The 25,078-nt window shown below is 49.4% G+C and overlaps 1 protein-coding gene and 1 pseudogene across 3 annotated transcripts in view; one reads left to right on the top strand and one right to left on the bottom strand.

The window, feature by feature from the left end:
- Window positions 1-8,914: 8,914 nt before the first annotated feature.
- The window catches only part of YIPF1 (Yip1 domain family member 1), a 47,801-nt gene continuing 31,637 nt past the window's right edge, over window positions 8,915-25,078 (bottom strand). For both annotated transcript variants that reach the window (XM_084785599.1, XM_084785600.1), the window contains 4 exons: window positions 24,487-24,653; window positions 23,978-24,160; window positions 19,595-19,724; window positions 8,915-9,143 (listed from right to left, as the gene is read on the bottom strand). In XM_084785599.1, the coding sequence (XP_084641725.1) occupies window positions 19,629-19,724; window positions 23,978-24,160; window positions 24,487-24,653 (446 nt within the window). In that variant the 3' untranslated portion in view covers window positions 8,915-9,143; window positions 19,595-19,628. The remainder of the gene's footprint in view (window positions 9,144-19,594; window positions 19,725-23,977; window positions 24,161-24,486; window positions 24,654-25,078) is intronic.
- LOC311599587 (small ribosomal subunit protein eS24-like) lies at window positions 16,980-17,519 on the top strand (annotated as a pseudogene). Its single transcript has one exon. The product of its transcript is annotated as a small ribosomal subunit protein eS24-like (transcript).

Below are 25,078 nucleotides of genomic sequence, written 5' to 3'. Positions count from 1 at the left end.
CTGGCCTCCACACCACATGCACAAATGTGCACATGAGCACATACTTACACACACACACGTACACACAGCTTCTTCTCTCTGGCTCAAGCTCCCTCTCTGATTATTTTTGGCCTCAGTTGAAAGCCCTGGGTGAGTAGTGTTAACAGTTTTATACTCAATTACATGCTATGCACGTTCAGTACCCTAGAGAGGCAGAGAGGTGGACACGGTGTCCTGTTGACTCTGAAGAAACTCACACGAGATACCCTGAAATGACAGGAGATGCTCTCTGTGCTGTTTGTTAACGATGGCTTCTTGGCTTCTTTAACATACCACATTAACTTCCAGAATTACATTAAAACCAGTCACACCTGAACCATCAGAAGACAAACCGGAACGACATCTGGTTGATCAAGTCTTCACCATGAAGAAATCTTCTTTCTGAGGTAGTCATGGAAAGAACTGTTTTTGTTTTTTTTTTTAATCAATTTACTATAAATCAGAAAAATATTTAAGGAAGAGAGCATTTGTTTTGTTTTGGGGCAAGGTTTCAGAAGTCTTGATCCATGGTCAGCTGACTTCATGGCTTGGTGAACTAGAGCGTTGCGGGGACAGGGTGGGGGATGGAGGGGGTGGGGGGAGGGGTGGGTGGGGGGAGGGGAGGGGGGAGGGGCGGGGCATGTGGTAGGAGGAAAGCTGCTCACCACAACGGAGGCTGGGAAGCAGAGAGACAGGGTAAGAACAAGATACAATTTCAGTGAATAGCTTCAGAGATCTACTTCCCTTAACCAACGCTCCTCCTAATGTTGACTGTCTCCTAACACTGCCATTAAATTACGGATTCATCTATGGATTAACACATCGAGTGGATCTGACCACTCGTGATGGAACCAGCAGTGAGTTCAATGGGAAACTGAGTGCTCCACCTTTAGGCTGACTCACTAGTCTGCATGTGATGGTGGGTTGGAAGGGGTGGCTGGTAAATAGCTTTACATACACATGTGTGCATGTATATTTATGCATATATGTGTGTGTGTGTGTGTGTGCGTACGTAAATATATACAATATATATTTAAATCAGTCTAAATAAGTTTCCATAAGCACATCTGAGGTTCCAGGAAATCGTTTCTGTGGTACAGACTACCAGGTACCTACTTCAGTATCCTCCAATTATACGAGGCTGCTGTAGGGAACCTATACGCATCCTCTCGTGCTTGTGCGTGTGGCCAAGTGATTGATTCGGGCCAGTGCTGTAACCAAAACACCACACGGCAGCTTCTCAAAGATCAGGAAGCTAAGTGAGTCAGTACTTGGTCCTCACCTCTTTTGTTTATTTTTGTTTTTCAAGACAGGATTTCTCCGTGCAGCCTTTGGTGTCCTGGACTTGCTTTGTAGACCAGGGTGCCCTCGAACTCACATCGGTCCGCCTGCCTCTGCCTCGCTGAGAGCAGCACCAGCCGGCTTTGATCTTCAGCTCTTAATCCTTTTCTCCATTCATCTGCCTGGATCTGGCGTGTGCGTGGGCACTAGCGCCACACTGCACTAAGACGAAGAGCATCATGCTGCGGGAAAATGAATTGAACTTAAAGGAAAGCAATATTTAGAGCCAGCACACCAGTCCTGAGAGACCTCCTTTCACCTCCTGACTTAATTTACACAGGAAAGATAAAGTCTTCTTGGTCAAGAGAGTTTTCCTTTTTATAGAATTTCTCACATTGTTTTGCTTTGCTTGGACTTTTAAGATAGGCTCTTGCTGTTCAGATGTCTCTGTGTAGCCCTGGCTCTCCTGGACTCACTTTGTAGGCCAGGCTGGTCTCAAACTCACAGCGATCCACCTGCCTCTTCCCCAAGAGTGCTGGGATTAAAGGTGTGCACCACCATGCCGGGCCTTAATTATCATATGCTTTTTTAACATCTATTATTTGTGCATTTGTGTATATGAGCACTCTGTTTGCATCAGACAGAAGAGGGCATGAGATTTCATTATAGATGGTTGTGAGCCACCATGCAACTACTGGGAATTAAACTCAGGACCTCTAGATGAGCAGCCAGTGCTCTTAACCGCTGAGCCATCTCTCCAGCCCATTTATCATAGTCTTAAGTCATCTTGTATTCATTTATTCCCACTGGTCCCCAACCCTCACAAAAGGAGGGGCTCTGTCTTGCAGCTTATTGTTTCCAAAGTGCTTGTCATATTAGTACAAGTCCAAGCATGCCATACAATGGACAAAATAATAAATAGAACAAAAAAAGTAAGTATATCAGAAATGTCCATCCAGAACAACTTTTGATAACTAACTCAAAGGAATATGTAATGCAGAAAACTGACAAAGTGTTGAAAGACCGGAAAAGCAGTGTGCAAAGTACAGATTGTAGGATGGAGCGGGAAAGTTACTGCTCCAATAGAGGAGGCCACTACTGCCCCTGCACACACCTAGTGAGACCATGATTGGGGCCGAGCTGCGGAGGGAGATGTTCCCAGCTCACCACAGCTGCCAGGCAGGAACTGGGGAGCTGGTCCCCTGAAGCAGTTGAAATTACCACAAGTGCCCACAAGCATCCATAGTCGCTGTCTGAGCCCAGTTTCCTGACAATGACAAAACCATCTTGTAGGATGTTGTATTGAATGAGGTTTGCTTGGAAATTATCTGGTGCGTTATAGAAAGGTAGAGGTTGGGCTGGAGAGATGGCTCAGAGGTTAAGAGCACCGACTGCTCTTCCAGAGGTCCTGAGTTCAATTCCCAGCACCCGCATGGTGGCTCATGACTGACTGTAACTACAGTTCTAGGGGATTCAACTCCCTCTTCTGGCTTCCAAGGGCACCCACTGTACACACATGGGGCACAGATACACTTGCAGAAAAAAAAAAAGATATTCTTATACATAAAAATGAATGCTTTAAGATTTTAAGTGACTAAGCCGGGCGTGGTGGCGCACGCCTTTAATCCCAGCACTCGGGAGGCAGAGGCAGGTGGATCACTGTAAGTTCGAGGCCAGCCTGGTCTACAAAGTGAGTCCAAGATGGCCAAGGCTACACAGAGAAACCCTCTCTCAAAAAAAAAAAAAGATTTTAAGTGACTAACAGAAGAGGCAGAGGCAGGCGGATCGCTGTGAGTTTGAGGCCAACCTGGTCTACAAAGCGAGTCCAGGACAGTCAAGGCTACACAGAGAAATCCTGTCTCAAAAGACAAAAACAAAACAACAACAACAACAACAAAAAAAGTAAAAGTGACAAACAGAGAAGCTAGGTAAAGAAGAGCTAGCCTCTGAGAAATGGCAGCTCCTGAAAAATCCTGCCCTCATCTTAAGCCACGCAATGGTACATAGAAATGTGGGCTTTTTGTTTTGTTTTAAAATTTCTCTCATATTCTTAAAGTATTAAAAATGTCCTAAAGCATTCATTTCAAATTCATCAATTGTATAGATTTTTTTATTTTATAACTTGTAAAACTATAAGGGCTTGGGGTAGCAAATAACCCTTCATTCTGCCTATCTGGTTAGCTTCAGACTCGATCCTTCCCAGAGAGAAGGCTACTAGCTTGCTCCGTCTATCTATCTATCTGTCTGTCTGTCTATGTATCTACCTTTTATGTGCATTGCTATTTTGCCTGCATGTATGTCTGTATGAGGGTGTCAGACCCCCTAGAATTAGAGTTATAGTCAGTTGTGTGCTGCTATGCAGTTGCCAGGAATTGAACCTGGGTCCTCAGAAAGAGCAGTCAGTGCTGTTAACTGCTGAGCCATCTCTCCAGCACAGGCTACTTAGCTCTTAACAGAATGAAATTAGCCTCTGCAAAAGGAAAACGAGAGACAACCACTCTGAAAGACAGCTCCTTGGCTATCCAAGCATCTCTTGTGAATGGGGCAAGAAAAGGATATTAAGCTCAAGGGTGGTATCTCCCTGTGTGGTGTAGGGAGCTCATGTTTCAGGAGGAGAGCAGGCCATGGTTCTAACCACCCAATCCCAGGCCTTGGCAAAGAACACAAAAGGTTTGGTCTATTGATCAGCAGACAAGCTCAGGCTCCTCTCTCCCCCCTTGCCCAGGTAGTACTCCTTGTGCCTATGTGGCAATGCTGTCTCTGCTGTCTGTTCCATGCGAATCAGAACTCATGAGGAAAACCAAGGAAGAGAGAACCATGGGGAAACCCACGTAAAACAAGCAGAGTGTGTCATCCAGGCTGCACAGAGATTTTTCACCCTTTTCAACACTGCATAGGTTTTTTGGGTTTTTTTGTTGTTGTTGTTTTTGTTGTTGTTTTTGTTTTTTACAAAGGTAGATTTAAGCCTATGACACACATGGTCAGAGAGTACACCCAATGGCATCTCACATGCAGGTATGTGAGAAAGAGGCTGCATCAAAGCCTTCAGTCTGAACACTCAAGAGTGTACAAGACCATAGGTAAAAGTTTTGAGGTGAAGCAGATTCAGGGGAAAATTCCAGAGCTCTGCAAATAGCACATTAGCTTGAACAAGGCACTCAACCTCGTCTGTCTCCTCAGCTGAGAAAGAAGGACACTAGTGTATTCTGTTTACTCACACCAACATATTGAAACAGCCCTGGGCCCTGTCACCCACCTTTCAAATAGCCTGTCAATGCAGCCATGAGTTCTTGTAAGCAGGACTGCCATGTGTCATTTATAGCTGGCAGATTTCACTGCCACTGTGAGGTGCCCTGGAAAACTTTTCCTCTGATCCAGTGACCAGCAAGATTTTAGAATCGGTAGTACCTCAGCCCTAGTACCTGGGTGATGGAGTAATGAACCACCCCAGCCCCAGTACCTGGGTGATGTAGTAATGAACCACCCCAGCCCCAGTACCTGGGTGATGGAGTAATGAACCACCCCAGCCCCAGTACCTGGGTGATGGAGTAATGACCCACCCCAGCCCCTGGGTGATGGAGTAATGAACCACACCAGCCCCAGTACCTAGATGATGGAGTAATGAACCACCCCAGCCCCAGTACCTGGGTGATGGAGTAATAAACCACCCCAGCCCTTGTACCTGGGTGATGGAGTAATGAGCCACCCCAGCCCTTGTACCTGGGTGATGGAGTAATAAACCACCCCAGCCCTTGTACCTGGGTGATGGAGTAATGAGCCACCCCAGCCCCTGGGTGATGGAGTAATGAACCACCCCAGCCCCAGTACCTAGATGATGGAGTAATGACCCACCCCAGCCCCAGTACCTGGGTGATGGAGTAATGAACCACCCCAGCCCCAGGACCTGGGTGATGGAGTAATGAACCACCCCAGCCCTTGTACCTGGGTGATGGAGTAATGAACCACCCCAGCCCTTGTACCTGGGTGATGGAGTAATGAACCACCCCAGCCCTTGTACCTGGGTGATGGAGTAATGAACCACCCCAGCCCTTGTACCTGGGTGATGGAGTAATGAACCACCCCAGCCCCAGTCCCTGGGTGATGGAGTAATGAACCACCCCAGCCCCAGTACCTGGGTGATGGAGTAATGAGCCACCCCAGCCCCAGTACCTGGGTGATGGAGTAATGAACCACCCCAGCCCCAGTACCTGGGTGATGGAGTAATGAGCCACCCCAGCCCCTGGGTGATGGAGTAATGACCCACCCCAGCCCCAGTACCTGGGTGATAGAGTAATGAACCACCCCAGCCCCAGTACCTGGGTGATGGAGTAATGAACCACCCCAGCCTCAGTACCTGGGTGATGGAGTAATGAACCACCCCAGCCCCAGCCCCTGGGTGATGGAGTAATGAACCACCCCAGCCCCAGTACCTGGGTGATGGAGTAATGAACCACCCCAGCCCCAGTACCTGGGTGATAGAGTAATGAACCACCCCAGCCCCAGCCCCTGGGTGATGGAGTAATGAACCACCCCAGCCCCAGTACCTGGGTGATAGAGTAATGAACCACCCCAGCCCCAGTACCTGGGTGATGGAGTAATGAACCACCCCAGCCCCAGTACCTGGGTGATGGAGTAATGAACCACCCCAGCCCCAGTACCTGGGTGATGGAGTAATGAACCACCCCAGCCCCAGTACCTGGGTGATGGAGTAATGAACCACCCCAGCCCCAGTACCTGGGTGGTGGTGTAATGACCCACCCCAGCCCCAGTACCTGGGTGATAGAGTAATGAACCACCCCAGCCCCAGTACCTGGGTGACGGAGTAATGAACCACCCCAGCCCCTGGGTGATGGAGTAATGAACCACCCTAGCCCCAGTACCTGGGTGATGGAGTAATGAGCCACCCCAGCCCCAGTACCTGGGTGATGGAGTAATGAGCCACCCCAGCCTCAGTACCTGGGTGATGTAGTAATGAACCACCCCAGCCCTTGTACCTGGGTGATGGAGTAATGAACCACCCCAGCCCCTGGGTGATGGAGTAATGAACCACCCCAGCCCCAGTACCTAGATGATGGAGTAATGACCCACCCCAGCCCCAGTACCTGGGTGATGGAGTAATGAACCACCCCAGCCCCAGTACCTGGGTGATGGAGTAATGAGCCACCCCAGCCTCAGTACCTGGGTGATGTAGTAATGAGCCACCCCAGTCCCAGTACCTAGATGATGGAGTAATGAGCCACCCCAGCCCCAGTACCTGGGTGATGGAGTAATGAACCACCCCAGCCCCAGTACCTGGGTGATGGAGTAATGAACCACCCCAGCCCCAGTACCTGGGTGATGGAGTAATGAACCACCCCAGCCCCAGTACCTGGGTGATGGAGTAATAAACCACCCCAGCCCTTGTACCTGGGTGATGGAGTAATGAACCACACCAGCCCCAGTACCTGGGTGATGTAGTAATGAACCACCCCAGCCCCAGTACCTAGATGATGGAGTAATGAGCCACCCCAGCCCCAGTACCTGGGTGATGTAGTAATGAACCACCCCAGCCCCAGTACCTGGGTGATGGAGTAATGAACCACCCCAGCCCCAGTACCTGGGTGATGGAGTAATGAACCACCCCAGCCTCAGTACCTGGGTGATGGAGTAATGACCCACCCCAGCCCCAGTACCTGGGTGATGGAGTAATGAACCACCCCAGCCCCTGGGTGATGGAGTAATGAGCAACCCCAGCCCCAGTACCTGGGTGATGGAGTAATGAGCCACCCCAGCCCCTGGGTGATGGAGTAATGAACCACCCCAGCCCCAGTACCTGGGTGATGGAGTAATGAGCCACCCCAGCCCCTGGGTGATGGAGTAATGAACCACACCAGCCCCAGTACCTGGGTGATGGAGTAATGAGCCACCCCAGCCCCTGGGTGATGGAGTAATGAACCACCCCAGCCCCAGTACCTGGGTGATGGAGTAATAAACCACCCCAGCCCCAGTACCTGAGGGATGGAATGACCCACCTCCCCACCAACTTGTGATGAATGTGCAAGAAACACAACACTGGTGTTTTAAGTTGGTACTCTGGAATTGGTGGGTACCACAAAATGACATAGAACCCTCTCAAATAGTGGTAACAAATTCAGAAGTCTGTGCTGAGAGCCAGGCTGACTCCAAGGCTTTCTCAGATGCTCCAGTGAAAGGACAAAGAGAACTAGATCAGTGCCCTTGCCCAGGGGCAGACTTGGCAAACTCCAGGCTGGGACTCGGAACAGGGCCTTGAAGGAAATAAAGTATGGTTCCTGGGAACCTGGCTTTTCCCCTGAAGAGACTAGAGTCATCAATCCCAAGGAAGGCCACTGCGCTCGGTCTGCGATGCAACGTCGCTTGACTTGCTGCCTGCTGGCTTCACCTAGCTGTATGATAGCTTTCTGTTGACTCTGTCCTACCCGTCCCCGCATCTTGCAAACTGTATACAAGACGCTGCGCTTCTTACTGAACTTGCTTTGCCTAAGGTGTAGCTTATGTGAGACCTCTTGGTCCTAAACTTTTCTATCTCTTCACTCTCTGATTCCCTAGTCCTCTGTCGCTGAATAACCTGCTAGTCCAGGTTATGACTTAAAAAGTTCTGGAAAAACTTGTTTTATACATGACTGTGTTCACTTAATCCACCAGCACTCACTAAACGAGGTAGAGAGCCAGGCACCATGCTAGAAGTTTCTGTCTAGCATTCAGGCTTTATCGTTAGCCACCCTCTGTCCTCACGGGTGTCCACCAGGGCACCTGGAAGAACCGGTTACTAGTGTCCGGCTTGCATGCTATTCTTGGGCACTGAACTAAGACAGGAAGTAGAGGTCTAAGGAGCCGCAACTGGGGGCTGGAGGGATGCAGACAGCTAGGAGCACAGGCTGCTCTTCCAGAGAGTCTGGTTTGAGTCCCAGAACCCACATGGAGGCTCACAGCTGTTCTGTAACTCCAGTTCCAGGGGATCCAACACCCTCTTCTGGCCTCGGGAGCACCAGGCACACACATGACATGGTTTGTACAGACATACATGTAGGCGAGACCCAAACACAGAAAATTCAAGAAGTTTTTTTTTAAAAAAAGAAACTGAACCTTATTTTGCAGACCCTTCACTGCCCCCCCAAACATGTTGTTTTCTGTTCTTATGCCTCTATTCGGGGTGGGCTCTACCATCACATCCCTTAAGTCTCTGCTTAAGGTGGATTCTTTCAGACCCCATGTTTTCAACTGGGCACACGGCACTCATCTGTAATCACAGTTCTTGGGGGGGGGGCTGAGGCAAGAAGAACACAGGTTTAAGGCTACTCTGGACTATATAGCAAAGTGCTGTCTCAAAAACAAAACAAAAATCCACCCATCTCAGTAATTACGTCTAACGCTGGCTTCTGTGAGGATTTCCTCAGGTGTGAGGTGTGTACCCTCATTGTTATGGGGTCAGGAGAGTGACAAGGGTCCAGGTCCTAACACATTGCCCAGACTGGCCGCCAGCTCCTAGACCCTCACCTAAGCCTTCCCCTGCCTGCCTCACACTCACCTTTATTCCCAATCAGTTTTAGTCACAGCGATGACCAGTACGTGGAAAAGAAAAGCTGAAAGACACATGTCGAACATCACTGCATTTTATTTTCAGGACTGGACTTTCAGGGCCTCACATATGCTAGGCAAGTGTTCTATCACTTGACTGTCACCCCCAGAACACCACTTAATTCTTGTTAAACAGGTGACAAAACTTCATTTCGACAACAATCAGTCTCCGGCTGACATTGGCCATCCTGATTTCCAGGGGTGGATGTTGTGTCCAGAAGAGCCACACACCCACAAAATTCAGAGAACTGGGGAAAAAAAGAAAAAAAGAAAAAGTGAGGTTCAAGATAAAGACCCCTGGAGCTAAGCAGCAGAAAGGTCTTCGACTTCAGTATCAGGGCTACCTGCCACATCAACCCACAGATCCTGAACTCACACCCTGAGTTCCATGCTTGACGCAGAGATCACTACTGAAGGACACGGCAACGCCTAACCCTTTCCTCTACTTTCCCAGAAACCCAGTTGACCCTCTCCGACCTGGACCCCCAAGAACTGTTCACTCCTCTCACACCTGCTTCTTTGTGGTTCCACTGTGTTAAGGAGGAGCCGTGAATAAGACATGGTGGGACCTATAAAGATCTGAGAGCAGAGCCAGGAAGATGGCCCCGTGGATAAAGCGCTTGCACACAACCATGAGGACTGGAGTTTAGGTCTCCAGAACCTTCGCTGAAGCCCTGTGGATGCGGAGGCCTTGTTTGTAATCCCGGGGCTCAGCAGGAAGAGAGACGGCATCGCAAGGCAAGCTGGGAGGTGAGCTAGCCGAATCAGTGAGCTCCAGACTCAGCAAGAGACCTGGCCTCAGGAAATCAAGAGGAAGCTGCTAGAAGGCACCTGACTGCAGCCCCAGGCCTTTGCATGCACAATGTGTACACATGCCCCGCCCCCACCCCCGACACACATACATGTGAACATACACACACATAAACACACACACAGAAGAGCTGGGAACTTGTTGAAGGGAAGCACCTTAACCTACAGATGTTCTAAATGGAAATGAAACGGTCCATCCTGCAAGGAAGCTCCATGAAGATACAAACAAGCAACGCAAATGCGGCAGGAAATTCCTGAAGCTGACCAGATTCACTAGCCCTTCCCTCCCGAGGTTGTGTAAGGACTTGGGGGTGTTGAGAAAAACTCTCACACCAGCTAAGCTGCCTGGGAGAAACACTTTTGAGCCCGTTACCCTGCCTGCCAAGTTGCGCACGAGCTTCAGGTTCGCAGCTGTTCTGAGCTACTCCTCACATTGGGGTAATGCTTCTGGTGATGCCTCTGTCTGAGTCATTCCTGTTCCTGAAGGTGACTCCTCACTCACACTTCTGTAAGCAAACCCAACAAACTCAGTAGTTCACCAAGCTACGTTTCCTTTCTTTGATCTGTCGTTGGTTCCCTGTCTGGGGTGAGTGGACATTTATTCGTGGCTCCCTAAGAATAGTGACACGTAACAGGCCTGGAAAGCTACTTGTGGTCACTGAAAGAAGAGGTTAAACATAAGGGCATGAGAAAGGACAGAAAGATTACGGCAGGTCATGGCAAACCAGGGAGTTTGGATTTTCAAAGTGGTGTTAGTGTGTATATTTGAGATAGACTGGAACTGTGCTTGCCTCGTGATAAGGTGTGGAAGATGAGACGGAGGATTGTATATTGGTGTTGAGATGTCCAGCCTGGTGGGCATTTTTGGTTATTTGTCTAGTTGCTGTAGCAAACTATCTGACAGAGGTAGCCTAAGGCAGGCGCGGTTTATTCTGGCTTACAGTTCTAGGGTATATGGTCCATCATGGCAAGGACGGCATAGTGTGGAAGAGAGAAGAGGTGGCGGGTTACATCCTCAGTCAGGACGCTGGTGCTCAGCTTGCTTTCTGCTTTTTATGCAGTCCAGGACGCCAAGCCATGGAACAGTACTGTCCACAATTACCCTAAACTAGATGGTCAGGCATGGCCAGAAATTTGTTTTCCAAGGTGACTCTAAAACCCAGCAAGCTGACAACCAAGGTGAACCCTCACCGTGGCTGAGTCAGGGGTAGGCTGCTTCTTCCGTCTCTTCTTCTTCCTCCTTTCCGTTTTCATTAAACCTTAGAGCACTGTGTATACAAGAGAAGTCCTCAGCCACTAAGCTATATCCCCAGCCCTTTTCCCTTTTGTCTTTTTGAGACAGGGTTTCTCTGTGTAGCCTTGGCTGTCCTAGACTCACTTTGTAGACCAGGCTGGCTTCAAACTCACAGTGATCCGCCAGCCTCTGCTTCCTGAGTACTGGGATTAAAGGCGTGCGCCACCACGCCCAGCTCCCTTTTCTCTTTTTAACTTCTCTCAATTTCTCACAAAGTTGCCCAGGTGTCTTTGAACTTGCATTCCCCTGCCCCTACCTCCACCACCTGGGTAACTAAGGATCACAGCTTGCTCCAAGCCTGGTGAGGGTAATTTTTGTTTTGTTTAGTTGATATTGGCGATGAAACACCAGGCCTATGGTATGGATTTTTGTTTTGTCTGATTTGTTGTTGTTGTTGTTGCTTGTTTGTTTGTTTTTCCCCCGAGACAGGGTTTCCTCTGTGTAATCTTGGCTGTTCTGGAACTCATTTATATACACCAGGCTGGCCTCAAACTCACAGAGATCCTTCTGCCTCTGCCTCCTGAGTGCTGGGATTAAAAGTGTATGCTACCATGCCTGGCTTCTGTGTATGGATCGCTAAATCTTTTTTTTTTTTTTAATTTATGTGCATTGGTGTGAGGGTGTCAGATCTTGGAGTTACAGACAGTTGTGAGCTGCCATGTGGGTGCTGGGAATTGAACCCGGGTCCTTTGGAAGAGCAGGCAGTGCTCTTAACCACTGAGCCATCTCTCCAGCCCCAGATAGCTAAATCTTACTGAAGACCCGTGTGCTATGTCCTGCCCCAGGTCACAGGCACAATGATGAAAAAGACAGGTATGGTCTCAACTCTCAAGAAAGCTGGCCTAGCAGAAGGAGGAGCAGGCCAAACAAACGCACAAAGCATCACTTAGTTCATGACGACCGTGAATGAGTGTGAGAGGGCACAGTAAGGAAGGACTCTGCCCTGTCTGAGCTCAGAGGCCAGGGTGAATGGCAATGCCATTTGTCACAGCAGGGAAGCACGTTGGACAACAAGTATACTAGAAAACCATTTTAGCTTGGGATAAAGCAAAGTTGAGGTACCTCACCGGGAACTTGGAAAGAAGGGCTGGGGATGGCAGCACAGGGGAGGAAGGCATGTGGCAGGAGGTGCTCCAAACGCACGGCCTTCTTCGCAGAAGAGCCAAAACCTCCTTGGAGGACTTCCCAGGGCAGGGCAGTGCCGTGTTCAGTTGTCGGCACTGGACCAGACCACAAAGGAGAGGTTGTGGCACGGACTATCTGCTCAGGTCTGCTGATGGCCAGAAGGTCCCTGTGACAAGTAGTCACAGCATAAAAGCTAAAACCAGAGTGACAACTTGCAGAAAACACCAGCTTAGGCTTCTGAAATGCTAATAAAAGGTAGGGAAATAGCGGATCAGTCTAGATTGCGCACCTTTGGCGGTTCAGTCTCACTGAGCCGTGGCCGCAATCCACCATACAACAAAAACACATGCTCAACCATGTTCATAGCAGCCTTATTCATAATAGCCAGAACCTGGAAACAGCCTAAGTGTCCCTCAGTTGAAGAATGGATAAAGAAACTGTGATACATTTACACTATGGAATACTACTCAGCTATAAAAAACAAGGAAATCCCAAAATTTGTGGACAAATGGATGGAACTAGAAATGATCATACTGAGTGAGTTAACCCAGAAGCAGAAAGACTCGCATGGTGTATACTCACTTATAATTGGGCACTAGCTCAGAAAGCATGTCCCATGAAAGTCTTCACTTACCAGGAGATTGGGATAGATGTGAGGACATCCTACTGAGACCTTAGATAAGAGAAATATAGGAGATGGGGAAATAGAAGGACCCAGAAGGTCCTAGAAACCTACAAGAAGAACATCATGATGGGTGGATCGGGGCCCAGGGGGTTCTGTTCAAACTATTGCACTAACCAAGGACAATATAAGTAGTAAACATCGAACCTCTACTCTGATCTACCCAATGGACAGGACATTCTCCACAGTTATGTGGAGAGCGGGACTGACTCTGACGTGAACTCTGGTGCCCCATATCTGACTACCTCTCCTGGTGGCACTCAAAGAAAGGATAAGCAGGCTACCAAGATGAGACTTGATAGCCTATGACCATATAGTAGGGGAGGAGGTCCCCCTTGGTCTTAGACCTAGAGAAGGTGAATAGGGTGAAAGCAGGAGGGAGGGAGGAATGGGAGGATACAAGTGATGGGATAACAATTGAGTTGTAATCTGAATAAATTAATAAAATTAAAAATAAAATAAAAGGTAGGGAGAAACTGGCCCACAGGTGAGCATATAGTCCATGTCCTAAATATTCTGTTGAGTTTTTTTTTCTTGTCTTTATAGATATAGATGTCTGTTCCAAATAATAAGTTCGAATTTCCACACAGAGTGTTTTCTTCTCTCCTGCCAACTCTCAGCAGGTGGTCTGTAGGGAACTTACTAGGAGCTCCTATACTTCGGCAGAGACAGGAGGTAAAGGGCACTGCTCTCTCTGGCAAGCTTGGCCTATGACCCTATGACATCACCATAAGCCAGCACTTCTGCCTCTCTCAAAGACTTCCTCTACTTTTCAGCCTGAGGTTTGACCCCTGGCTACTTCTCGCTCTCCACCTTGGGTAGCCCCAATATAGCATGGGCAATCCCTCCTCCTTTCCTTGGCCCGGCCCAGCACTGAATCTGACCTGGCCTGCAGTGTTCTGATCAGAGGTCTCCACAGTCCTCTGAAGGCCTTTGGTCTGTGTGATGTGTGGGATATGAAATTAGAAGGCAGTGCTCTCAACTGCTGAACTATCTCTCTAGCACCATAAAAATAAATCCTGAAAAAAAAAAAAGAAAGAAAGAAAAAAGAGACAGGTAGTGGGGGCTCATGCTTTTAATCCCAGCACTTGGGAGGTAGAAGCAGGTAGACCTCTGAGTTCAAGGCCAGCTAGTGTACAGAGTGAGTTCCAGGACAGCCAGGGATACGCAGAAAAACCTTGTTTCAAAAAACAAAAACAAACAACAAAAACAAATGAAAAAGAGTAATCCCACCCGGTTCTGCTTTGGCCAACAGATGGTTTTAACTGGGCTACTTGCAGCAGAGCGGGCAGCATACAGTCAGCTGTGCTGGGCAGCCACTGTGAGTTGCTTAGGTATTCTTCAGAATGGATGGAGCTTTGTGAATCCCACCCTGTCTCCACAGGGGTATCTTAGCCAGTCCGACTGTCGTGTAAGGGTCTTGTGAGTGCAGATAATGACAACCGTTCTGACTTCAAGACAGTAACCGTTGTGTCATGCTAGGAGAGCCACAACTACCTGCCCAACCTCTAAATTTTCTACTGTTACAAAGAAAATTACTGTGCTAACCGATTTAGATTCCCAGAACCCACAACATACATACATACATACATACATACATACATACATACATACATACAAAGAAAGAAGTGCTCTTGATATGAGGGCAGCTTATAAACCCACATGTCCAGTCAGGAGGATTTTCCCTACAAAGACCTCTCCAGAAACCCTTTGTTCATCTATTATGAACGCCCTCATCACCGTAGTTGAACTGTTTGCTGGCTGCTCTCCTCTGTGCACTCCCTCGTACTTGTCACTGCCCCTGGGAAGGTGCCTTGGCCTAGATGTGGTCTTTCATGCAATCCCACAAGTCAAAGCAGACCTTCCCACGTAGTTTCTAGACCTTCCCAGGGTCCGGACACAGGAGAGACAGCGCCGAGGCCCTGGTGGTAAGTTAGTGCACAAACAAGGATGGATGCAGAGCCTCTGTTACCTGCCTCAGTGACTTATTCAGGGGCAGCTTCCGCTTACCCCATAATTAGAGGCTCCCCTATGAGTCCAGTGCTCCCGGGAGAGGAGAGGTTAATGTTTTCACAGGAACCCATTCTGGGCTGAGCCGTTCCCAGGCACAGATTTATTCAGGGAAGGCTACTGTTGAGATTCAAAGCCATTTTTCTTCAGTGAAAGCTGGGAGCCCAGAGCTTCCAGGAGGAGGCATAGGCAGCTCGTAAATCCACAGTGCCCGGGCCTCTGAACAGCCCCTCTTATTGGCAAAGCGATGGATGCTCTGCCGGGGAGGCTGCAAAGAAACTGTTCATCACTATCTCATTTGGAGACTTGACACCTAAATGGAGCTACCCCAGCTCGTGGATCTGTGCAAAGCCCAGAGGTGCCAGCTCTTTGTAGACCAGGCTGGGAAATATCTTCCTGGAACCTACAGCAAGTCTCTGGAGGGTTACAGCACCAGGGCTAGAGCATGCAGCTCCTCCGTAGTAAAATGCAAGAAAGAGCCCTAAGTCCCCACTTAGGAGTCAGGCATCAGAGCCCTCCTGAGCTTGGTATCTGGAGCTTGGTATCTTCGCCAAGGAGTCAGGCAACGGCTGCCTGTGTTCCCTCTGCCCCACTCTAGTTGGACTCAGAGATGCTTGCCTCTGAGCCATCACCATGTCCCACTGAACAGCCTAGACTGTGGACATCTCTGTCAGAAGTGAGTGACTAGCTGCCTGTACTCACCTTCTGAAACCTTCTCGTGACGCCCGAGTCACTGCCTCCTGCCACAGCGCTCAGGTGACAATCTGCTTCAGTAACTACTCTCTCACACCATGGAGTATGTGGCCTGTTAGACTGGATCCACCCATCAGCCTGAGGCTCCTTGCGGCAGAGACCAGCTCTAGCTTTCTAGGCCCCATAGAACCACCTCAGTAAACGTTTGAGTAGCAGAGACCTGATCTCAGCACAGACACCACCATCCCCGCATGCCCTCGTCTGTGCCCTCACCTCATGAAGGCTGGCTCACTCCCCCGCCCCACATGCACTGTCACCTGTGCAGTTCACGCCAGCCAAGACAAGACTCTGTCTCATCCCTGAGAACTTTGGCCTAGGGAAGGGACCTGCCCTGCCAAGGCCTTCTCCATCAACAGCAGAGGAGTCTTGGTGACCCCTTGTCCATTTCTGGCTTTGATGAAGTCCGCAGTCATAGGAAGAGACCTGCAGCTTTCAAGGTTCCCTCAGGATTACCCGAATGAGTGGTGAGTAAGCCATGAGGAAGGTTCACATGAAGGCTTCACACACTAGAAAACACTAGAACTTCTATTTACGTTCCCTTCAGATTGACAACAGCATATGCAAATACTTCATTTGTGTATCACTGGTTTGCACTGGGAAAGAATGGAAAATGGCCTCAGTGCTGGCTGTCTCCCGTTCCCCTCTTCAGTGTGGACTAGGCCTGTTAATTTGCTTCTAACCAAGAGAATGAAGCAAGGACAAGACTTACTTTCAGGTCCGTGCTATATTAAGACAGTCCCTCCCATCTTGCTAACAGACTCTTAGCCACCCCTTGTCCATTTCTGGCCTTGGTGAAGTCTGCAATCACAGGGAGAGACGTGAACAACAAAGCACTGACATGGCCTCCAGCCAACAGCTTCCAAAGCTCCCTCATTTTCATCAGCCACAGGGGCTGAACCCCACCAGTGATCCTAGGGGTGAAGGAGTTCTCCCCCAAGCCTGGCTTCTGGATGAGCCCCAGCTCCAGCCAGCACATGGCCACAGCCTCGTAAGGGGGCCTGAAAGTGAGAAAGAGGCTAAGCTGTACCCAGACTCCCCAGCCCACAGCAACAGGGGGAGGCAGCAGCCGGTAATAGGCATGGGACTCAGACTTGCCACGATCAAAATATATAGTCAAGAAGCAAGTACTTTGACTACAGCTCTCTAGACCAGACAGGAGGGCTCCACAATTATTCTGAATGGCAGCAGTGTGGTCCACGGGCTTCAGAGGCAGAAAAAATGGCATCACTGGGCTGGAGAGGTGGCTCAGAGGTTAAGAGCGCGGCCTGCTCTTCCAAAGGTCCTGAGTTCAATTCCCAGCAACCACATGGTGTCTCACAACCATCTTCTGGTGTATATGCAGGCAGAACACTGTGTATATATGATAAATAAATAAATCTTAAAAAAAGAATAAATAAATAAAGAGCTCTTTTCCTCCTCTGCAGCTCAGGCACCGTAGCCATCATGAATGACACAGTGACGATCCGGACCAGGAAGTTCATGACAAACAGTCTGCTTCAGAGGAAACAGATGGTCATCGATGTCCCTCACCCTGGGAAGGCAACAGTACCAAAGACAGAAATTTGGGAAAAGCTGGCCAAAATGTACAAAACCACACCAGATGTCATCTTTGTATTTGGACTCACCACCACTTTGGCGGTGGGAAGACAACGGGCCTTGGCATGATCTATGATTCTCTAGATTACGCAAAGAAAAATGAGCCTAAACACAGACTGGCGAGACACGGCCTTTATGAGAAGAAAAAGACCTCCCGGAAACAGCGAAAGGAACACAAGAACAGAATGAAGAAGGTCAGGGGGACTGCAAAGGCCAATGTTGGTGCTGGCAAAAAGTGAGTGGAGATTGGATACAGCCAAAGGACTAGATCAGCGGTGACTTGATCAGCTGTGATGTGCACATTTCTAAGAGGACAAATAAACTAAAAAGCTTAAAAAAAAAAAAAAAAAAGAATGTCATCACTGAAAACTGGGGGGTGGGTGGGGATGGGCAAACTTGCAAACTCGGAAACTGGCTCTCCGAGACCTGGGTTCAAGTCCCAGTTCTGCTTCTCAGCTGTAGGTGACCACAATCAACTACACATTTTCACCCTCCTCATCTGTGCCATCATGTGGGCAAGCCTGGGAAGAGATGCCGATGAGACAGTGAGCTGGGGAGCGCTCTGTAAATAGAGTTGATAGGTATGTGTTAGTTTGCTACCAAACTCCCGCGACTGTGGGCGAGGAACTGTACTCTCGGCCTTAGCGTCATTCCTACAGAGGAGGGGGAAAGCCCATCCTGCTCCAGCCTTCTTTCAGTCTAAACTGCTTGTCCCTGAGAAGAAAGGAAGGTGTCATCTGGGGAGCCACTCCCAAGGGCACAGGATGAGGACTGTGGGAAGGGAGGAACATTCTAGACAATGGAACTGTGGATGCCTTCCAGCAATATCAACAGCCAAATGTTCAGGATGGGAGAAGAGGTGAGACCCAGGACCTGTGAAGGAACATAAACGGGGGGGGGGGGGGGACCCTATGCTCCCCTCAATCCTAAGAGGCCTTGGACGACTGCCATATTTAAGTGCACCTTTGCTTCAGTCTGTGAGAAGTGGGCCTTGGTCTGAGGACAGTGGCCCCCAGGTGGTAAGGGAACCTGGGTAAGAACGGTCAGGACAGAGGGCACTATAGCATGGTCAATGCCAGCGCTGGTGCCACCCAGAAAAGCTTCCCCTGTCCTGCATGAAGAATGAGGCGCGGTGCAGTGTTGGAGGGGGCCAGTCGCCATGCTGTACACTAGAGGGACTGTGTGGGGCCATGCGTGCTTGAGTCCCTGCCAGCTTTGCTTTTCTGGTTTACAGCCTTATCTTTTCCTTTTGATATCTTTCAAATGTTCCTCTTGACTGAAGGTTTAATTCCCTTCAGAACTTTAAGTATGTAAATGACACTGGTAACGCGTTTATCTCTGAGTCTCCAGAAAAGGAGTGAAAAAAAACAAACTGGGAAATCTTCTATCTCGTTTTGTCATCTGGAATAAGATAGCAAGGTGCTGGATAGAAAAGACAAGTCACTAAGTGTGAAAAAGTTCAACGAAATGCTAACGCTTAAGAAAGAAATACAGCATCCCCAAAGAATCCATCCTCAGCCCTCCCGTACCCTTCATTGCTGTGTGCTGCTCCGTGCCCTTTCTCACCAAAGGTCATCGCAAGTGTACGATAAAGTACTTGCTTAGCTTGTACAAGTCCCTGGGGCCACCCATGGGGTCGGGGGTCGGGGGGCAGAAATGGGACATGAGAAAGGCTTACCAGGCCCCACAACACACACCTGTAACACCAGCATTCAAGAGCCAGAGGCAGGAAGATGAGGACCAAGAGTTCAAGTCCAAGGTCATTGGCTACCTAGTGAGCTGGAGTCTAGCCTGGGCTACATGAGAACTTGAGACTTAGCATTGGCCCCCTAAGGAGCGGAGAGCAGGAGGCAAAGAATAAGTTATGAGGCTGGATCTTTTTCTGGCACTCTAACTCCATCAGCTAACCATTCATAGGGGAATGACTTCCGAGCACCGAACTTCAGAAGCCTTGGGAGAAATCCAGGGGTCATTCCAGAGAGTGCAACGTGGGTTTCAGAGGCCAGCCTGAGCTGCCAGGGGTGCAGAAAAAGCGCTGGGGCTGTTAAGAAATGGAAGAAGCAGGACAGTGGTGACGCACGTTTTAAACCCCAGCACTCAGGAGGCAGAGGCAGGTGGATCTCTGAGTTCGAGGCCAGCCTGGTCTAGAGAGTGAGTTCCAGGACAGCCAAAGCTACACAGAGAAACCCTGTCTCAGAGAGAGAAAGAGAGAGAGAGAGAGAGAGAGAGAGAGAGGGAGGGAGGGGGAGAGAGAGAGAGAAATGGAAGAAAGAAAAAGAAAAAAGAAATGGAAGAAACCCTTGTGTGCCACTGGAAAGCATATAAAGGGTAGAGAAGTGGGGTGTGAGGACAAAAGCAGGGACGTCATCCCCCAGGGTCTAAATACTCTCTTGGGGGACAGCTGGTGCACCTGCCCATCGGTGACGTACCACACAAGATGAAAATGTCGCACAGCTCTCCCTGTTAGCTGGATTTGGCTGCTGCTACTGTCTGGTTGGGAGTGGCTGTAGTTGTGGTTGCCGGGAGATGGTCCATCTCTGGCGCGTCGAAGAAGTAAGCCTGTGGGAAAAGAGGCACAGGGGGAGCAGGTGAGTGCTCTAGGAGCCTTTGTTAGCAGTCTTTGGGGCCTCTCCCCTCCCCCGTATTTGTCATCACACTGACCTGCAGCCATCTCTCTGTACGTGCGTCTCACTTACTCAGCCTTTGAACACTTAGTTCCCGTTCACTGGGCTATACTGTACGTCTGAATCTTCCCGACAACCTTGAGGGATTGTTAGGATGCTCTCACCTGACAGATGCTGAAACTGAGGTTCACAGAGATGTCCCTGGACCAGTGTGCAGGGCGCATGAGCAGCAGCTCACCTGACTCCAGGGCTCACGTTTGCAATTACTGTGTCACCCAGGGACTGCCTATGCCTCCACCTCTGTTTCACTAGCAAGTTCTTAGGTTGGACGCCATAGTAAGCGGCCAAAGGTTAATGGGCTGACTGTTGCTAAGCCAGTTGTTGACTGTCTATAGAGACCTTAAAAAGAAAGTGCTGGGCGCGCATCACTTCCTAGTACTTGAGCTGGAAAATGACAGGTGCTTCCACTCGCTATCCACAGTTTAGCTGTCAGGAATCAGGAGGTGGTGGGTCAGAGGAGGCCGCAAGGAAGATCTTCCTTTCTGCCTTGAGGTTGGAGGATGCTAATGTTAGCCCAGAAAAACAAGCATCTTGCTAACCTTGAGCTCCTCCTTCAAAGGGAATGTGAAGCTGTCCCTGTATCAAGGGTTCAGGATTCCCTCAGCATCTGTGTGGCTCAGGTGCAAAGCTAAGACCCAGCTTCAGCAGCTCTGCCCTTATTAGCCAGAAGAGGGCGCCAACATGACATGCTCGGGCTTCCAGGCCTGTGTCCAACCTTGAAACTCTTAACAGATCTCTTTCATTTCTCTTTGCCTTTTCCCACAAACTCCCTCTAGCTTATCACATCCCTGGGGCAAAGCTACTTTTAAAGGCTTTTCTTGTAGCTGTTTTCCGGCATGAAGGATGGGGATTCCGCTAGCCAGTAAGTGAGGCAGTGGCCAGAGTACCATGTTATCCTGGGCTCACCAAACCCTCTCCCAGGAGCACTGAGTGGGACAGTCAGTGAAGAAGTGGCTCCCTTCCAGGCCACTGCAGGAAAGGCTCTTCGAGACCCTATGCACCTCAGAGCCGAGAGGTCCAGGTTCCTCGTCCACATGAGCTGCAGACATTGCCTCTAGACAAGCTTCTCTACCTCCTCAGCTTTGTCTGTGAAAGGTAAAGATTGGGAAAAAATGGTATCTAAGAGGCTTTCCTCTTCTAGTCTCTACGCAGCCTGTGATCTGAGGCATTGCAGACAGCAGACACCAGTCGCTCTGAAGTCAGCAGTAATCATCAACTGTAGGCTTGTCTGACTCTCTGCAACCCACCAAGGACCCACCCTCTGGGTGCTCCCTTCGGTGTCCCTGCCAGCTGTGCACAGCCAAGACTGGGAGATCATTTTCAAATGCAGGCATCAGGGGATCTCAGCAGATGTGCACTGAGGGGAAAACACCAATCCACACTTCCCAGGGGAGACCGGGAAAGCCAGGCTAGGCTGTCGGGCTCAGCTGGTGCCCCTCAGCTCAAATGACTCCCCAGCCGACACCTCCTCCCACTTTGCAGTAATAATAATAATAATAATAATAATAATAGTAGTAGTAGTAGTAGTAGTAGTAGTAGTAGTAGTAGTAGTAGTAGTAGTAGTAGTAGTAGTAGTAGTCTTCTGATTACATGGACAGTCATATATTTCTCTGTTTCTGTATGTGCATGTTCAGTTGTGTATGGTATGTAGGTAAGATGTACATGGGTGTGCAGGCCAGAGCACATCCTCAAGTTTGTTCTCTGAAACTATCCTCTTGTCCTCTTCCTCCTCCTCCTGCTCTTCTTCCTCCTCCAAAATCACACAAGGTCTCTCTCACAAGTAGGCCCGGCTGGCTGACACTGAGCCTCCCCTGTCTCCGTCTCCCCTGTTCTGGGATTATAAGCATTCTCTGTGCCCAGCTCGTTTTATGTGGGTCCTGGAGACTAAACCAGAGCCCTCTGGAAACACTTTACCAACTGACCTATCCTCCCAGCAGCCCCTGTTCATAAGCCAGGGTCTTGCTATATACCTCTGAATGGCATGGAACTCACTCTAAGGCCCAGGCAGGCCACAAACTTGGCCTCCCAAATATGGGGTGACAGATGCAAGCCACCAGACCCAGCTAACTTGTCATACGTTTCATGTTGCAAGTGTCATCCAATCCCTCCAATGGGACAGACAGCGCTCTGGTGAGCACGATCCAGCCCCTTTAACCAGGGAAAGAGACAGGAGTCCAGCACAGAGACCGGCCCAACAGGGCAGGAGAGCTGGAGGGCAATGGCTTCCTCTCTCCTCACCACCACACCTCCAAAGAGAAAGGGGGAGCCATGTCCAACACAGACAAGAGAATTCAGGCACAGGTTCTGGTTCAACATCTGGCTCTCATGGGCTCCCACAGTTGGTCTCTCTTCAGAAGAGCCCTTCTCCCAGGGGATACCTCTGTCTTAGAGTCCAATGTGCCCCCTTAGGAGACTTTTCAGAGCGGCCTCTCTCCAACCTCTGCACCTCCACCAACTTCTCAGCCAAGTATAATATGTGAAAAGTCCACGTCAAGACGGTCCTGGGAGAGGCACCAGCAAAGGGCACAGTCCCAGTGCGAAACAACAGCCTTGGTCAGCTTATGAGCAGTGCGACCTTGGGTCACTCCTGTGAGAGTACTAGGTTACAAACTGCAGCAGAGTAGCCCTGGAAGTGCTAGCCCTGGAAGTGCCTGCTTCCGCCTTGGCCTTCCTCAGGGTAGAGGAAGGGTTTCCACAGCCATTTGCTGACTCTCACTGAAGCAGAGAGAGAAATAAAACTGAGGTGCTGTGCCAGTCAAGGTGCTTCAGTTTATACCACTAAGCACCTCCCACATCAGAGTTCTTTGGACTTCATGATGCTGCTCTCTTCTAGAGAATTATTTATTTTACTTCTAAAGTATATTTATTGGGAGAAGGAATTGGTTCTCTCCTTCCATCATGTGGGTCCTGGAGACTTAGGTTAGGTCATGGGGCTTGGCAGCAAGCACCTCTACCCACTGAGCCATCTCATGTCACTTGCTCTCTTCTAGAAAATTCTCTACCTTCAGTACCATTTACCCCAGAAGGCAGTGCCATGGGTAGTAAAAGATCCTGAAGGTCACAGGTGTTATATTTATGTTTTTCCTTTTTGTTTGTTTGAGGGAAGGCCTCTAGCTCGGGCTGGCCTTCCCCTCCAAATGTAGCCGAGGATGCTGCTGAACCTTGACAGCCTCCACTTGTAAGCAAGAGAACTACAGGTATGCACCACGACACCCAGTTTATGTGGAACAGAGAAACAAGGCCAGGACGCTGTGCATGCTAAACTGTATCTGTACCAATAGCGTTACATCCCAACCCCAAAACAGGTTCTTTTAATTTTTAATTTGATTTTATTTATGCAGTGTGTAGTGTGTGTGCATGTGTGGGTATATGCGAGCACATGCATGCAGCCTGCATGCGTGTGGTGTATGTGTGTGTTTGTGTGCATGTATATGTATATATCTGTGTGTGCATGTGTGTGATGTGTATTTGTATATGTGTGATGCAATAAGCATGCAGACCATGCTACATCCATGCAGGGACCAGGCAGAACATCATGAACCTTTCATCTTATTGGTTTGAAATATACTGGAAGTGTGCCATTCAGCAAGGCTGACTGGCCAGTGAGCTCCCAGCAACCACCTGCCTGAAGCGACAGGCACATGCAGCCAGGCCCAGCTCTTTTCCCCTTTGAGTCGGGGTCTCACTATGTATCTCTGGCTGACCTGGAACTCACAGAGATCCACCTGCCTCTGCCTCCCGAGTACTAGGATTAAAGGCGTGTGCTACCACTGCCTGGTTTAGACATGGAATCTTAACCACATCACAGAAGCAAGGAAAACCAGACATTACAACCACACCCTCACATCTTTGCCATCTTCCTTCCAGAAGTTTGCAAAATCGGTGTTAACATCTGTCTGTGAAACACCCGCACAGTGTGGAGAGATCGTTCATACGGCAAAGGTGCTTGCAGGGAAGCCAAGAGCTTGAGCCCCAGAACCCATGTGATGGAAACAAAGAACTGACTTCTGAAAGCTGTCCTCGGACCTCCACACGTGTACTGTGGCATGCACGTTCCTACACTTGTGCATCTGCAATCAATCAATCAATCAATCAATCCTGTACCAAGCGGGCACAGTAAGAACATACCAAGCAGCCCACAGAGAGCAGCATGTGAAGCAACACAATTGTCACAATGGTGGCCAAGGCGACGCGCCGGTTATCCTCCCGAACAGCTGGCCAGAAGGTCATTGCCAACACAGACCCTGAGATGCCCAGGGCAATCATGACCAGGACCCAGCGAACAGCTCTCTGGGGAATGATCCACAGTACCTGGAAAAGGAGAGAGAATGCGGAGATGTCTGTTCATCCCCAGCACAAGTGTTCACAAAGCCGCCAGGCCCCTCACAGCTGGCCGTGCGCTGCCATGTGGCTTTGCAGAGCGCTTTCCAGCATGGGGATGGATGCTGTCCGCCCGCACCACGGGCTCCTGCCACAGCCAAAGCCCTTGCCTTCCCGGCATCCATCTGTCCTGAATTCTAAAAAAACCTCCAGGAGCATGGGAGCATTAGGGTACAGTAGCAAGGCCCAGTGGAATACTTGGTTGAATTTTCCGCCCAAAACAGCATCTCTCGGTCCACTCGTGGGCGTGTACTTACTGCTGTGGGGATATAAATGAAGAGCGAGTAGCCGTAGACGCACACAATCTCCAGAAATGAGTAGGAAACGATGTTCATCACTTTGCTGTTTCTCCACACGAGGAAGCCCCAGAGAGCCAGAGGAACGAGCCAGGCGTAGGCGTAGATGACGGTCGCCGCTATGGACACTGCGGGTGGCAGGAGAGTTCTGAAGCCATCAGGCCTTTAGCAAGCACACTGTCAGGTGCTTCACACACCTGTACTGCCCTCTCTGCGTTTCCTGGGCTGGCACACAGTAGGTGCTTTATAAACGGTTGTTGAACTAATGAATGCTTAGCATGTGTCTTTGTGGTGGTGACCAGTGTCTCCTATACAATTTTATAATTGACTTGGTGACTAGAAACTAGTAAGAGGAACAACTGAATTATGTAACTGAAATACTTCAGAGAGCCATGCTGAAAGTGTCTAAACACACTGAGCTTTTGGATCAAATAAAATCTAACTACCCCCTTGGAAGAACACGCTTTCCTCCCTAGCAAAACAAGAGCTGACACTGATGTCTTTAGCAAATGTATTTAAATGCCCTGGGTGCAATTAACCTGCTCTGCATGCA

This window comes from Acomys minous, assembly GCF_964271855.1.
Source record: "Acomys minous genome assembly, chromosome: 6".
In the NCBI taxonomy this organism is placed as follows: domain Eukaryota; kingdom Metazoa; phylum Chordata; class Mammalia; order Rodentia; family Muridae; genus Acomys; species Acomys minous.
This window is presented reverse-complemented; position numbering and strand designations above follow the sequence as displayed.